Source organism: Rhipicephalus microplus, chromosome 10, assembly GCF_043290135.1.
Source record: "Rhipicephalus microplus isolate Deutch F79 chromosome 10, USDA_Rmic, whole genome shotgun sequence".
NCBI lineage: Eukaryota > Metazoa > Arthropoda > Arachnida > Ixodida > Ixodidae > Rhipicephalus > Rhipicephalus microplus.
In genome coordinates, this window is record NC_134709.1 from 33,461,586 (window position 1) to 33,478,577 (window position 16,992).

At 43.6% G+C, this 16,992-nt stretch overlaps 1 protein-coding gene across 1 annotated transcript in view; it reads right to left on the reverse strand.

Annotated features, from left to right (window-relative positions):
* Window positions 1-16,375, reverse strand: part of LOC119181776 (nuclear pore membrane glycoprotein 210) — a 36,607-nt gene extending 20,232 nt beyond the window's left edge. Inside the window, exons 1-7 of the mRNA XM_075874602.1 lie at window positions 16,361-16,375; window positions 15,413-15,602; window positions 11,689-11,798; window positions 10,598-10,693; window positions 7,680-8,210; window positions 4,747-4,983; window positions 1,619-1,861 (exon numbers count right to left, since the gene is read on the reverse strand). Coding sequence (XP_075730717.1) covers window positions 1,619-1,861; window positions 4,747-4,983; window positions 7,680-8,210; window positions 10,598-10,693; window positions 11,689-11,798; window positions 15,413-15,602; window positions 16,361-16,375 — 1,422 coding nt within the window. The remainder of the gene's footprint in view (window positions 1-1,618; window positions 1,862-4,746; window positions 4,984-7,679; window positions 8,211-10,597; window positions 10,694-11,688; window positions 11,799-15,412; window positions 15,603-16,360) is intronic.
* Between the last annotated feature and the right edge of the window lie 617 nt (window positions 16,376-16,992).

The window sequence follows — 16,992 nt, forward strand, 5'->3', positions numbered from 1 at the left end:
ACAACACTGTCAATGACATAGCGCGGCATTCTACAACACAGTCAATGACATAGCGAAAATAAATACACAGAGGCTAATGATATTGCAGAACAACAGACTTGAAACAACCTTCAGCATCATGTTATGGAGCACAACAATGAAAGTAGCAATGGAAGGTGCAGGCACGAAGTGCGAACATCCAACCGTTATGTGCTAAACTATTCAAATAGACATTGGTACTTGCTTTCCTATAACCTCATCCACTATATGGGTGAGATTATAGCAGACGAGGCTATAAATCTCACTCCCACCTAAACAGTTACCCCGCTACTGGCCAATAGCCAATGTAAATCAAGAGCAGTGTTTAAATCAGGTGTGATTCTTATCCCTGGGTGTCACTGCATGTTGCCACTGCTCTTCATAGTCAGCTAACAATACTAGAGCTGTGCAAACAGCAAAACCTTGGGTACAAAGCGAGAGTGAACAGTAAAATGAGAGTGCTAATCGAATCGAATATTTCGAACTGGAATTGCAGAAAACGAATTGGAGAGGATCGTTAAGAATATTCTTATGATACAGCAACATGAAAGTGTTTCTTGTGGCTAGGTTGTTGAAGTACTGGCGGGGTGGTGTTTCATGGTTTTCTCATCAAGAATGAGGTAATGCATAGGCCAAATTGTATTTATGCACATGGTTTGATGCAATCAAAAGTATTGCTGACAACCCTTTGCATGTGAAAGGCAAAGATGCTACATCCTCAGCATATCCTCCTCTTTTTACTTCTGTGGAAGCCTAACTGATGTGGCAGGCAAGGGTGTGCTCCGTTCCATTCCAGAGCTTCTCCACCTGTGCCATGTACACATCAAATATGTAAAAACATCTAAATTTTGGGTGTTTAAAACCTTCAGCGTCTGTTTTTTTTCGCAATTCCTGCACAAATTCCAGGTCTGAAACAGCATTGAGCTCCCACCTTTGTGACTTCTATCATCTCCATGTTGAACCAGCGTTTTCTTGAGCCACCAAATTTGCGACCGTAGCAGAGCATTGAAAGGCAACTTTCCCGCAGTACGAGATTTTGATGATATTGAAAATCTGAAAGGGCCACTGCCAATCTTACGTTGACTGTGTTTTTCTTTGGTAAGTTTGCATAGTTTCGTATAGTAAAATTCTGGTGCGAATCGAATAGCAAGCACTATTACAAAAATATTCTTCGAAATCTCGAATATCCGCACAATCCTAAACATTACACATTAGCCATGAACCACAGTGGGAGAAAGCGATTGTGTTTCATCACATATGCTTGAAGTCATAATGCGCGCCAACCTGACTTCTTTTCTTCATGCCATCTCATCTGCGAATGACGGAAGAGGGATAGCTCTTGCAGGACACGACAAGTCCCCGTAACTCTGCTCGCTCTCCGACAGATTTGAAAAATTTTTTCAGTTATCGATTCTCAAGCGATGAACTCCGATACTGACGGCATTCGACGATTACATTAAAAAGTGGTTCAGAATCCCTGTAAGATAGGTGCTGTGCACTTAACTGGTCTATTTAGTCGATGTATCTTCAGTAACAAGGCACAGCCTATGAAAAGAGTACTGCAAATGGATTCCGCAGGCCCCCTTCGAAATAGTCGTACCTTGAGGGGCAACACTGCAGCAGTGCTGTTACGCCACAGAAGGCGCAGCTCCAGCTGTCCCGGCAGAAGGGCGCGCATGTGTGCCACGCACAGGCCATCGGGGGGTGCATCTCGTGTCAGGGGCGCCACCAGGGACACCAGGCTATGCTCCGATGCTGCCCAGCGCAAAGAGCCGCTTGTTTCAACCGACAGGCACACCACCTTTGGACCCAGGCCTCCAGCGGCCTCCACGTGCACTGCCACCTGCAAGAAAAGTGAATGCCACTTTGGCATGCCGTCTTAACCTCACATTTTCAATGTTATTAAACGGAAACTAAAGGCCACTATTAAGTCAACATTGATTATTGAAATACCGGTGCAGAAAACTCGTAGTGTTACTTTTGTGGGAAGGAAGGGCCTATTTTTAAATAAAATTGCGTTTTAGTGGTCTGCATTGGATTAGCGCACTTCAAATTACCCACCTCAACTTAAAAATCAAACACGCGTGGCTGAAAAATCAAACAGCGAACAACTGAACCATAGCAGCCACTTTGTTACTAACATTGTACTGCGATCGATGCTAGGTGTGAATGAGCCATTATAGGCACTTGCAACAGCCCAGAACGTGTAATTAGACCCCAATAGAAATAATAATAAAAAAACTGAATTATAGAGAGAGATTCAAGTACTCTTTCTGCAATTCGAGTTAAACTTCTCTCTTTTTATTAGAGTCAAGAGCCACAAAAAATTGTTATGCAGCACAGCCCAGCACGAGAGCCCTCATAGTGCACTACAGAATTATGTTTGGTGCAATTACATAGTCTGTTGAATTTATGCACAACATAATTAGTGCTCCAAGTTTACGAATGTATAGATGATTATCCATTTCCACAACATTCTGTGCAGCTTATGACACATAATGAGTTGACGGTGACAGGTGGCGTGACCTTCATGTCAAGTAGTGGAACGGGTCCAGCTGCAATGCATGTGCGCAGAGTGCACGCGTCCACAGCAAATCGCAGCCCACAAAAGCAAACCTCTGTTGCACTCGCTTCCCACCGCGCATAGTGTGTGTTGTGCGCACGATTTCATAGCTGCCAACAATAGGAAAAAATTTATATCACAATTGTTCAGCAAAATTTTTCCCAGGGCCATTCTGCGATTACACACACCGATTGGTATGCTTTCTGTTCCCCTAAAGATAACAGGTACTATAAAAATAGCTTGTTAGTTCTTTCAAGTTAAGACTGCGAGTAGGGCAAGTTTGCAATATAATTAAATTTAAGGAGAGATGGTACTTTAAAAATGCAAGTTTTTTTCCAAATTTACATATTTCATTCTTACACTCAAACCTCAATATAACGAACACGAATTTAACGAAACATTGGTTATGAAGAAGTAAATTAAAAATGGTCTTGCAGTAAAAAACAGTGTTTGAGATAAGCTCTATAACGAATTTTCGTATATAACGAACTTATTTTCTTGCAAGATGCAACTTTGTTATAATGAGGTTTGAGTGTACTTGCATTTACAAGTTTAGTTTCTTTACTTTCATGACAGAAAAAAAACATCAAGGTAGTAGTATTTAAACTCAAAGTAGATTGAAATCACTTTTAAAGAGCACCAGGTGGTTATTAAAAACTATGCTGAGCTGATTGCTTAAAGTCCCCGAGAAATCGTCACCTGGCCCTGCTTGTCATTGCATTTCGCAATTGTTCACTAAAGCCGCATTTTCAAAATAACCATGATTACCAAGCTCTAATGTTGGCAGAAATCATTTTAAAAAGCATATCTTTGCCACACAGATGAACTTTGATTTTTACGTTGAAAATGTACTTCTTAAGATGCAATTATAGACAACTTCTTGACAGTAGATATGATGTTTTTAGTACTTCTGATGGCCAGTGTGGGATGAAATTTCTGTCACATATTCCTTAACGTGTGAAGAGCACGATTATCTTTTTTTAAAACCTGATATCACCTATACAAGTGAAGCTACAGTAAACAATTAGTATGGGCTGAGCACTTTAAAACTTCACACATTACATTTTTTCTTGTTCATGAAAATGTCATACACACTTTCTTGTTACTTTGGCAGTCTACAGTTAATGCGGGTAAACTACAGACATTGCTGGTCTGAAGCACCTTTTTACGTAAGGCACTCCATGCACTCACCATGTGTTTAAACATAACGACAGAACAAGGACTATACTTAAGGATCAGTATTTTAGTCACTGTGCACATTAGCACTGATATGTTTATGGAAAATTGACACCAAATTCCTTTAACAAATGACCCATAAATGAGATATGGGAAGCGCCTTTTTTTTAATGCAACATTAGCTGATATTTTGTTCATACTCTGTTTTAAAATTAGGGCAGTGTCAAGTTTATTTCGACAGACATGCAAGGTCTGTGCTAATACATACACTATACCACACCTTCACCACATAAATATGGCATACCATATTTACACAATTGTAAGTGGTTCCATTTTATCTGAATTTGAAATCAAAAGTTGGGGGGTCGACTTGAAATCGAAAAGGAAACTAGTAGAGCTAGTTATAGCAGGACAAAAGAGAAATCGGAGACACTGCGGCATGGTTACATTATGTTTGCATTTCGGCTTCAGCTGTTACATATTCCACACTTTGTCGCATATAACTCGCACTCCCAACAAGTCAAGAAAAAGTTTCTGTAAAAAAAAAAAAAAAGATCTTCGTATATTGCGGCAAAGCTAGCTACTGTACGTAGGTATGAAGGATCCCTATGAAGCCACCTTTCTACCCCAAAATTTGCATTTTTTGTTTTTATTCTTATTGTGTTTTGAAACATGTCACAGGGATAACAGGCAATACATTCGTACTTCGAAAATTCCAGCGCTACTTTTTATGAGAACAGCAAGAGAAGTGCACGACAGGACAGGCACTGCCAGTAAGTATGAAGCCAGTCAATGCGTAATCAGTACAGAGACTGTGAAAATAAACTTTTAAATGAGATGTGCTTCCACATTTTTTTTACAGTGCTATATGGGAGAGGGGTGGGGTAGGGGTCGTTTACACGAGCTGACCAATGATAATGTAAGTACGGTACAAAAATTTCACCAGTACTCATTTTCGTGAATAAGACCACAAATTAATGCGGACGCACCTCTGTACCCTGAATGATCTCTCTCAAGGGGCAGCCTATCCGTAACTCCTTAATGGCCACCACCCGCACCAGTGTATCATCCCTGCCATCGAAAGCTGCTGCCGTGGCCTGCACGCGGCCCTGGCATGGTGTGCCTCGTGCCTGCACCAGCCCACTCGGTGACACCGACAGACACGGCACCTCCTCGACCTTGTCGAACTTGACAGCCATGTTGATTGGGCCTCCCGTCCATCCCAGCTGCGCACGTACACACACAAAGCCCACTTCGCCTTAAACTGCAATGTTGGATGCCAATGTTACCAAGCCACAGAGCAAGCCATAGGGGAGTTCTACACCAATGACACAAGAGGCAAATATGGTTTGGTTAGGGTTACCAACCGTCCAGACTTTTCATGCATAGTTTCGAGTCCCGCACCGTCCTTACCAGGACAACTAAATGTCTTGGATTTGTTCCAGACCGTCCAATTAGGAATTTTTATATAATCCAAGCTTGCCCAACAATGCACTGCATGCTTAGGAACATGAAGTTTGCCCAAATCGTCATACAAATCAATGTTGTGGTGGCTAGCGGCGGCTACGAGAGGCTTTAGCCGCTTTAGCTAAATGTTTGCATGAAGTAAGACAACTTTTACAAGTACATTATGCAGCAAGAGGAAGTGTAGCAACAGCACATAGCCAGCTGAAGTGGTTCAACAGGCCACTACTCTAAAGCAACACAGATTTGTCTGAAATGTACCGCAATTATTGAAAACTGATTTTGCTGGCTTGCTATAGTAGTGTACCCCCCTCCTCCCATCCTGATTTTCTTCATTGAAGAATTGGTAGCCATAATGATACGGCTGTTGCTGCATGCTCACCTCTTTACTGAGCATTTACTGATCACAGCTTTCATGCTTGGCACTGGTGGGACTGGCATGCCTTGCACGATTTCTGGTTTTTACAAGCTTTACGTCACCCAATGAAAGCACTGCCTGAGTGGGTTTTGGTGTTAAATAAAAATTATTGTTCGATTTGTCTAGCATTTCTACAATCGAGCTCATGTCAGAAGAGTTTACAAACCATAGAAGCGCCGCTACTTTGGCATGATAAGAAATATCGCCAGAGTTGGACTTGCAGCATACTTGTGAGTCGTAGCCGTACTCGTAGTATCAGAGTTTATGAAGCTGAAAGATTTTGTTGTCGTATGCCAAGTGCCACCACCATGCTCTCAAGTAAAGTCTCTCCATCGATGCCTTGTGATTGATGTCACATAATGTGACGCCACCACGATATAGTCACTTGGTCAAAGGTGGGCCAATCCTTAAGTTAGGGCGAAACTACGTTGGGTGCAGAAAGATTCTAGAAGGAAGGTGCAGGGTCGTCAATTTAAATGACTAACGGCGAATTCCAGTGAGAGAACAGGAGTAGAGAGGTAGTGCAGTGACGAGTGAGAGGCAGAGCACTGAGAGCAGGGTTGCTTGTTGTGCCACTGGAGTACGGCACGCTCCCGGAAAGCAGGTGAAAAGGTTACAAGTAGGGAGACCATGAGATCGAAACATTCCAAGCCCCAGCATTCTCTCTGGAGCAGCAGCAAAATACAGGTGAAATCGGTCGGTCACATGTCCTTCATTACCTTAACACATAGAATGTTTGTGCAACAATGCATTGAGAAGATGTCCCGGCTGTCATCGTAGACACCTGTACGAAACAGCGGTGTCAAACTGTCGAACTATACATGGATGCTACCATTGCTGCAGCACTCCCCGGCTGATGAAAAATTTGGGCGTTCAAAGGTTATGTGACTCTCGTCAACTGCGCCTCCTCAGTTATGTGACTCTCGTCAACTGCGCCTCCTCAGTTTTTTAGGCAAGAGCACTACAAACTGCTCCTGGCTGTTCTCGGCGCTGCAGAAGCACTCTCGCTCTAAAAATGGACGACAGTCCATTTTTAGACACGCTGAAACACGCCGGCTCTGAAGAGAGCACTTTCAGTGTGCTTTTGAGTGCTTCTGCTCCCCTAATAGAATTCGCCATGAGAAGACACAGCCCATGCCTTCGAGTCGTTTTACACAATCTGCTATGGACAGCAGTCTGCGTTCTCACATGTGTTGTTGGTTTATGCATAAACAAAAACCTCACTAGGTGTCCCTGGTTCATGCAGAAAAAAATCCCGCATGGTCTTAATGCAAGTACCATGTCCGAGTTTTGATTATGTTTGCAGCATATCCGCAGCGGCGTCTTCGATTGTGAGCTAAAAAGCAGCGTTGGCATAAGTGAAAATCCAAAGTGGATCAAGATAAGAGCCAGAAGGTGTTAGCACTTTGGTTTTCCTTGTGGTACACTTTAGGTTGCGACAGGAACTGAAGAATCGAAGGCAGCCCAGCAATTTTGTGTGTGTGTGTGTGTGTGTATGTGTGTGCGCACAAGCATACGCACGAATTTCATTATTGTGTTTGACTCTTGAAGGCAAAGCCTAAGGTTTCTTTAATTTTTTTTTCAAGGCTTTGCTGGAACGAGCCACAAGCTAGGAAGGCAATTAAAGACATGCACGTTACCTTAATTAAGTGACTAACATTGACTAGAACATCAGCGTTGTCAACACTCATGGCACATTGCAGATAAGTGGAGATTATGTGCATAATATTTTTGTGCATAATTTTGCGTGAATAATAAGATGTGTTTTGCTCCTGTTGAGAACTCTTTTCTCCATTTGTCTGCCCTTGGCAAGCCCACATCCTCAGACTGCCAATGATTTCACAGAAACGAAAGAAAGAAATATTGTCATTCACAGGTATTGTAGCCCTTTGCAGCTATCACGAAAGTTCACACACATTTCCCATTAAGAAAGCTTCTCAACAAAAATACATCCTGATTTAAAATTCAAAACCACCGTAACCAAGACAATTGAACGCAACGGAGCTGCTGGTAGCCTCGGGAGTGTGATCTAGTTCGCACCTGGTACTTGGAGCCAACAGGTATGGTCAGGTTGCGGGGCTTCAGGTGCAGTGGGGCGAACACTTGGACGGTGACCGGTGCACTAACTAGCTCCTTTGGAAAGTCCTTGGCAACGAACCGTATGGTGCCGCTGCCCAAAGCCTTGCCACGTACGGCAAAGCGGCGGCAGTTTCGCCCCTCCTCTAACGGTCGCAGGGACAGGGGACCCATGATTTGGTCGGCGAGGGCCAGCGGAGCGGAGAGCAGCTTGCCCTCCATGTCCTCCAGGTGCACCGTGACCTCCACTTCGGCGCCGACTTGCACGTGGGGAGAGGACAGCGCGAGCCTCAGACGGGCGGGCCACACGACAGACACTTGTAGCGGCAACGCGGGGGCCCGCGGCAGACAGAGGTCGCGCAGATGAACCTCGACCTGTCCTTCTCTCAGTCCGTGCACTTGCAGTTTTCTCGAGAAAAGTGTCAACTCCGCAACGTCACCATTCACCCTGTCCAGTGCAAAGCGACCAGAGCCGTTCAGTATGCTCACGTTCACCTGCGGAAGCAAGGCAGAAACGCTGACATTACTTTTTTCGTGTGGCGTTTGCATTCCTCGATAACTATTTTGGTTTCGAGTTCTGAAACTATGATACAAACCATGACAGATGCTGTAGAGGAGGGCACTGGAAATTTCGACCACACGGGCTTGTTTCACATGCACCTAAATTGAAGCATATAGACCTCTAGCATCCATTGTAATGTGGCCACAGCGAAGGGGATTCGGTCCCCCAGTCTTCGGGTCAGCCAAGCACCGTAAACATTAAACGACCATGGCAGGTAAGGTTTGCCTTTTTCTAAGTGACTAGTACCAATACATTATTGAAAAGAATCAAAGAATCCTTGAAGCACCCGAAGAAGCAATGCCTGAATAACAAGACTACATTTAAAAAAAAATAATTAGCAGTGTGTGAATATTCAACTTTCGAATACTTTTGAATAGCGTTTGCTATTGGATTCAATTTGCACAAAAATTTTATTTACTATTCAAACTTCTGGAAAATAAATATAACTTATAATTATAAAAAATTAATGTAATGACAATATATGGGCATGCAGTGCGCTTGAACACACATTTTGGGGCACCGACGCACCAAACTGCTAGCCGCTTCCACCCATGCTTTGAGCAGTCGTTGCACGACATGTTTGGCTGAGGGGTCCACTGCCGATACACGAAATTCCCATCTGTTGTTTTGAGGAGCCAGTAGGTGATGCGACTTGTTGCTTACATTGGCTTCTTCGCTTTTGCGTGTCCGCTAGCACAATGTCGGCATTAGTCCCGTCATACCCCTTCATTAGTGCCCTTCAAAGCTGGCATTTGTCGCGTACAACGCCGCCGCGGGCAGAGTTGGGCCGTGTCCAGACTCCGAGCTGTAAGCTCAGTCACGCTTTTAATGGTCGTGGTGTCCGATGTTTCAAAGTATGTTGATCATGCTTGATTGCAGGAGCAAAGAGTCATCCCACAATGGCCTTTTTTATGATGGTTCTATTCAGAAGAGCTGTTAAGTAGAACCCCTTGCCGCGGATCTCGCTGCATGCATGCAATGTTTGTGACGAGACAACGCACAATCGTAATCTGAAGATTAAGTTTAAGAAGCTTGCAGCTGCCAAAATTAAGCATAGTTATATTCCAAATCATTGTTGATCCCTGAACACAGAACACGTACAAATGCGTAACTAAGTGGCACGATTTTTGACAGCCGTGACTTCGCGATGCGCAAGCAATGAACAACGCTCTCCCAGAGCAAAAATTGAACTCAAGGCAGCGAGATATGCAGGAGCAACATGATGTACACAGCTAATCGGGGGCCTCGAAACAAGTCCTAACTATTTTCGTTTTGTACACTTGTTTCAGGATGGAGGACCTAGCAGAAGTCAGAAATTTGATGATGGATAATTCTCTTTCCAATTAGCCCGAAATGGCGGTGCCCGGTTGTGCAATTACAGAGCTACAGTTTCTTTAGTATAAAGTTTACAACATGCTTTGCTTTTTTCTGCAATTTCTCTTCAAAGTATATAATTATATATGAAAAAATACCTGAAAATTATTTGATTCAATTGAAACTTCAACTTCAGTAATATAATTCGCTTAGCACCCAGAATTTTTCTATTTGAACAGCTCTAGAAGTGAGGGCTTGGTATGATCACCTTATGCAATGACCGTGCGGAAACAATCTTGATGAACCCTGCCGAACAATATGCGGAACCTATTATGTTTGTTTTATATTCACATTTATGCGGTTATCAGTTTCTTGGCAATTGTTCTTCTTTTTGAAGTTCCCCGCCGTAATTTGAAATTCGGGTGCATGATGCACTTCATGGGCATGCAAATATTCTGTCATGGGTGTAAGGGTGAGCTAACGAAATACAACAGCTTAGAATTATAGAGCTATGCAGTTGTAATACCAACTATATCATTTAAATTCGTATTTCTTATTTAGAGTACCAGTGACTATGGACTATGTTCGTTCAATTATTCCAAAGGGCTTTGCAGATGCGAGAGCTTAAGCTTCTTCTGACATCCTGACATCACAGCTGTGGTGAAAGAACTCTCTCCCAGAAATAACCATGCTTTATCATTGATATCAGTTTTTTAGTGTAACAGCCCTTCAACAAGCAGGTGATCGAGATTTATCCTGAAACATGTGGTTTGAGAGTTTCTTAGTGTTGCTAATCCCAAAATCATATTAACTGGCCTATCTTCTGGCTTTCACCACCGTGACAATCCCCTATTACAGGAATATAAACACAGCTATTTCCTATGACTGTTATAATTCCAGCAGCTAGCTTTCGCCCGCTTAGATCTTCCACCTCTCACACAATTCTGCAAGTGTTCCTCGTGATAAATCTAAGTTGAGTCCCACCAGAGCAGCGGAAACCACTCACGTGATGAGACGGGTGTGCGAGCACCTGTATGCTTCCGCTAGACAAACGGGCAGCTTCCACCTGTTCCAACTGCAACGAACCACTCAGTGTCTGTACCTGCGCAAACAGCAAACCAACACTAGTAAAGATGCTGCTATTGCCTTCAACTTGACTGTCAAGGCTGTTGAATACACTTTATTTATTCACTCCTCTTGGGGAGCAAGATTTTTCCTCAACTCACAAAGTAAGACAGCATTTAACAGTAATGTATAATCAGAACTGTGTGAAGTGCAGCAAAAATTCGCCCTATCTTCCCAAAGGGAACCCTGATGGGATGCGAAGCAACAGCGTTGCGCACAAGTGGCCTCACAGGTTGAACGGCGCTAACGCGGGTGCTGCAGTGAGCTCTGAAACATTCGTAAGCGGCGGTCACGGTAGCGGAGCGAGCGGCAGCAGCAAGTGTTGCAGGCAAATGGACGAGGCAGCAGCTGTGGGCACTGCCGCGAGCGCGCGGCTGGCAAAGGAGTGACGTTAACGCGCAGCTGCGGTGTGACCTGCTTGGCATCGCTCCAACACCTGCAAGCGAACGGAGCGCGTTGCGGCGTGTTCGTATGAACGCATGGAGGGACAGTGTTACACAGGCTAGTCAAAGAGCTGCTTCACATCTAAAATGTAACTTCTAAACCCATTTGAAGAAAGGTAATAATATGTCAGATATTCGTTAGCAATATTCAAGTTTAGCATTGACTTATTGAATAATGTTGAAAATTTGTCCAAAAGGGTTTAGAACCTTTATTTTTCTTTCACTGCACACAGTTTTGATTCTAGGTTACTCTGTTATGCTGACTTTGTAAATTTGAGAAGCCAAAATCTTGCTCCCCATGGGGCACATGACATGTTTTGTGTTATAAAAACTGCATGTCATCTAAGAAAAATAATTGCATGTCTGATATCAGTGCTTAAATTGACATTAACTCAATGAGTTTTATCAAAATTGATCAAGAAATGATTTTCAAAGCTGTGTACCAACTTAAAGCATACACATGTGCCACACAACCCAGATTATCACAATAAAACACCAAAAGACACGACGGACTGCCATGACAACGCACCTTGTGTTGGTGTAAGCCCGCCTGTTCGAGCACTTTTGCATTGAACCCAAGAACCGTTGCAGTCACCGTGAGCAGTCCAGTCTTGCCTTGCATCCGCAGAACTTGAAAATCTGTGCAACCAGCAACACAATGATGAGCTCAAGCTATGAACATGGGTACGCATACAAAAAGAGATTAAAGATATCTTAAAAATACAAGCCATTGTAATCCTAGAAATTTTAGAAAAGGAAAAGCCCACAGTCTAATGTAGCCATCCCATGATAACAATTACGTCAAAATACCAAACCATTGCGTTCTTGCCCACAAGGCATCATTACAAATGAGCAAGCTGCTGGTATAATAACAATTACGTCAAAATACCAAACCATTGCGTTCTTGCCCACAAGGCATCATTACAAATGAGCAAGCTGCTGGTATATTGAACTAAATGATATAACAAAGTAGTTGCACATGTACGCGTGCGTGCATTTCTGCAATGACTATGTTGGTGCTCTAAAACTGGCCAAAGTAGTACCAGCACCTTCGGGCTTTTGATACAGCCTATATGCCGCTTTAAAATCTAAACTTCGGGATTTGAAGAGCGAAAAACGTGATATGACCACTAGGCATGTCGTAGCGACAGACACTGGATTAGTTTTGGACACCTGTGTTTTTTTTTCATGCAGCTAATGCTAAGTAGACCGGCCACCGGGGTTTTTTCAATTGATATACACCAAGTTTACACATACAGGTGTTTTTGCTAGCGGTGTGCAAATATTCGAATATTTTTTTTTCTGATAGTATTTGCTATTTTATTTAATTCGCACTTTAACTATTCAAACTATTTGAACTTACGGACACAGCCGATATCCCATTTATTGGACTCCTTAGGTGACCGTAAAATATTAGTAATAATAAAAAAACGATTTATGCATTCCTATTTCATTCGAGCGGTCAAATCACCACAGCTACATCTAAAATACTAGCTTATTTAATGCCTCCCAGTAGACTCATCAGGCATCGTGGGGCCCGCCCAAGCTGTTGTGAATACATTCAATATTTGCCGCAAATCCTGCTTAACTACATATATTTGCATCTTATGATGTGTGCGCTGATACCAGCAAAACGTGAAATAGACTACGGCTCTCTCGCTTGGAGCATTTGGAAACAATGACACCAATAACGCTCTTCCGTTTCAAGAAAAGCGAATGGCTTGTTTAGCTTTTGCCAATGAATGTGCGCATGTAAACAATCGACGATCTCTACCTATACACAGCATTTGCTGCCGCATGAAGCCGATTGCTCCTAGTTATGCGCAGCACATCGCCAACTAAGCTGACCTCGTTATTGCCTGCGCACTTGCTGTATCGTACACACGCATTTTTTATGAACGTGCTTGTGACACCCATTCCATTCCAAACTGCGCATGGGCATGGCGATTGCGAGCTGCTTGTATTCGCGAAGACAGCGCATCTGTTGGTGCACTAACGGTCTTGCACAAGGAGGCAGCATGAACGGCGGTGCGTTTGTTAGGTATGCATACCAACAGCAGTGCTAGGCCGCGTGCACTACTTAGCAGTTAGCTGAAGATGCTTATCAGAAGGATTGTCAGCGATTAGGCCATACTGCCACATTTGCCTACCACTATCCCCTACTCTATGCATTTTTGGTGCTCATCTGTACAGACATCACCGCGCTGTAACGTTACAGTCGTTCCTTCATATATCTTCTTTTTGATATGCTTCACCGAATAACAGTATAGAATTGCAGCATTGTTGCCTTTAATTGGGCTCTGCTATTGTCACGAATGGATCAACTCACGAAAGCGCTGGTTAGAATCTATGCAGCAGAGGTGGCAGCTTTATTACTGCCATGTCCGACCAGAAAGTGCGAAAAAAATCACAAAAATGTTCAACATCTGCAATTTCAGATGTCCTTTTACACATATATACGTCTATGGGGCCGATTAGAGACTCTAAATTAAGTGAGCATGCTCTTGCCCGTTACATGAGTTGGGCCTCCGCTGAAGCTGGAGGAGGAGAGGCTGCAGAAGTATGACTTTTTTCTTTCACGTTTAAAGTGTTGTCAACACCACACAGGTCGCCCACAAACTATGTAAATACAGTTTAGCCTTTGCATTGCCTCATTCTTAATGAGAGACCTAGAGAACACTCCTCCAGCACTTCACCAACCTAACCATAAGGAACAATTTCATGCTGCTGTCTTGCAGGATTGTGCTTAGAGATCCCCAGCAACTTTTAAGTGCGGAGCACTTCGGGAAAGGGGGCAGGCTGTCGTATGCTGTCATGGTCACTTGGCGAAACGCAAGCAGAACCACATAAAGTATAACCAGCTTTAGCATAATGAGCGCATGCTCGCACAAAGGACAAGTCTCCTTCCTCTTGTTCTTCATGTGCCCTGATAATGATTTTAACGCGACTTCTTCCTTTTGTTCTTCAAGCACCTTGATGATGATATAAAGTGAGGACATTACTACTATGGCTAGGGAAACAACACAAACCATGTATAAAAAAATAAAAGAGAAAGCAAGTGCGAAAGAAAGGAAAAATAGCAAGAAAAGTGTAAATAGATAAAATACAGAAAAACTGCAAGAGAGAACCTGAAAGAATGAGAGGAGGAATGAAACAGAATAAAGGCTGCCCAGCTCCACACTACTTTTAGGCTTGACACCTGCCTAACTTTTTTAGATGCAAAACATTTTATGGCGGGGGCTTTGTCCATCCCTCCTTACTGCGGCTTCCACACCACCCACGGTGCTTGTGCGACTCCCTCTCTCTCTCCTCTCCTATGTTCCCTCCTGTCTCTCCCCGATGGCAGTGAAGGCCATGAAACACTTCCCGGGTAGTGCAGCGTCCACACCCCAACTGCGCAACCCCTCTTCCCTCTCTCTCCTTCACTCCCACCTGTCTCTTCAGAGTCGGCGGCGAAGGAGACAAAATGCATCCTCGGTACACAAGATCACTTTATAGTCGTTGATCGTCGGTCTTGCAGCGTTCAATGTTTCCGTGAGACAGAGCAAGTCTACTTTGATTAGCACGGGATCACGTTCAATGTCTTTGGCGTTTATGTTGAGGGACAGACTGTTTAGCAGTGCTACAGCCATGGTCACCGGCGGCTTTCACGGCAGCAGTCACCAGAATCAAGCGATGGCCACTGGCAGTGAGATGACGTAACTTTTTGAGTAATTTCATTTTGCAGTATGCAAAAGATATTTTTAAAATATTACAAAATTATTCTATTCATTTTGCACTCAATCTTTAACATTTTAGTTTGCTTCACATCCACAATATTGCTATTTGTGCAGCTCTAAAACACACTTTTTGCCCTCATCAAATTACGGCTGCTGTAGCCAGGAATCAAATGCAATGTCATCGTGCTTAGTAGAGCAACACTTAGGCTTTAACATTGCGTCCCTACATGCCAGGAATGCTACTACAGAATTATGAGATCCCACACATTATTTTTGTGCCTTTTGCAGCCATTAGCCATCCGCTATTGGTCAAACAGCATGGCCTGGAAATTCTGACCAGTGCAAAATAGCTAATGGCAGTGAAAGACAAAGACATAAAAAAGAAAGCCATAGAATCGCAATGGAACCACACTGTGACAGCACTCCAGTTGTTGCAGCACTAAATGTCCCACGACACACTGAAGACATTAACGCTAAGTATGTGAAATTTACACTCGGTTTTCAGAGACATTCTTTTGATGTGAGCACACCCACCACGGACGACGTGACGGTAACCGGCAGAGCCGTCTACGTGGCTCATCACGTCCCAATCATTGGCCAGCTCGGCTAGGGTGGGGTCCGACAGCTCCCACAGCACATCCAGAGATGACGTATTAGCTAGTTGCTGACCCTCCGCATCCCGCACCACAAGCTCCACCTCTAGGGGACCACCACTACTTGGCACCTGCCGAAAAACGAAGACAAAGAGAAAAATGTCCAGGTTCACTGATACAATCAAGACAGCAAAAAGGTGGGGCAACTTCCTGATAATGATGATGATTTGGTCTATAGGCTTTTGTTGTGAAGGGGAGTGGTGATGTGAAACCTAGTCTGTTCATTATAAGCATGTCTAAGCTCCATATTATACAGTCTGGCACCTTGGCTATCTTTTTGTTTTTCAGAAGCTTTTGTTTTGACAAGAAAACTCGACCATTTCCATGCCATGCAAACAGTGAAGCTATGAGTGCACAATTGTATGTGAGGATAGACCAAGCTTCGCCTCATTTCGAGTGGCATCATTTTGTTTTATCTATTCCCTCTCCCTCTGGTTATGTGACCTGCGACAATGGACAGGCACGCAGACAGCTCACGCTAGGCTTAGAACTGCTTCGCGATTAAAAATTGCAAGTGCCATCGATCACAGGGATGCCGCCGATGTCACTGTCACCGTCCTTACCAGCACCACCACTAATCAATCCTACCACAACAGCCGAACCATCAAAAGTGGCCGACCGAACTCTTTCGCATCAATATGGAAGTCCTTGTGGTGCACACATTTTCTTGGCATCTCTGTTTCAAGCTGACTGCTTTTTGCTTATTCTGAACAATGTTCAGGCATTTCCCAGGCGCTACGTTTAAGTTATTCAAGAACACGCTTGCTTAGTGTCAAAACAAATTTGAACTGTTTCATATAAACTTGTTTGGTTGAATTGTAGCACTTACACTGTAATCCGGCATTATGCCTCACTAAAGGCACACGACAGTCTACAATGCCTAACAAGTTATTATAAGTGATGAAACAAGATGAGAAAAATAGCAACAAAATTGATGAGATAACACAAGGGAATGAATAGAATAATCTCATACAATGTACAATGCCATAACTGTATTGCTATCGACACAATAGAAGAATATCTCGTGCGAACTGGACTACGATGCTCGCCAAAAAAGTCAGACTTCCTGCTCAACCACCCTACACAAAGGTGTAGACCACTCGGGGCCAGAGGAATGATGGTGAGGACCAGGCGAGAAAAAGAAGAGACCAGACTACGTACGAGCAACGAAGCAACGATCCCGATAGTAAAGAGAATAAGGGTCCTTGGCATGATAATCGAGGCCAACGGCGTTAATGGTGAAACATTCACTAAAATAAAGCACAAGACGACTAATGCCATGAGAGTTTTCAAGAGGGTCACTACCAGAAGAAGCGGAATGAGAGAAAATTCTCTGATACAACTGATACACTCCTTCGTCATGTGCCACATTGCGTACGTTGTGACATTTCACAACTGGTACAAGGCAGACGAAACCAGGATTAATGTCCTCATCCACAGAGTGTACAAGGTGGCACTGGG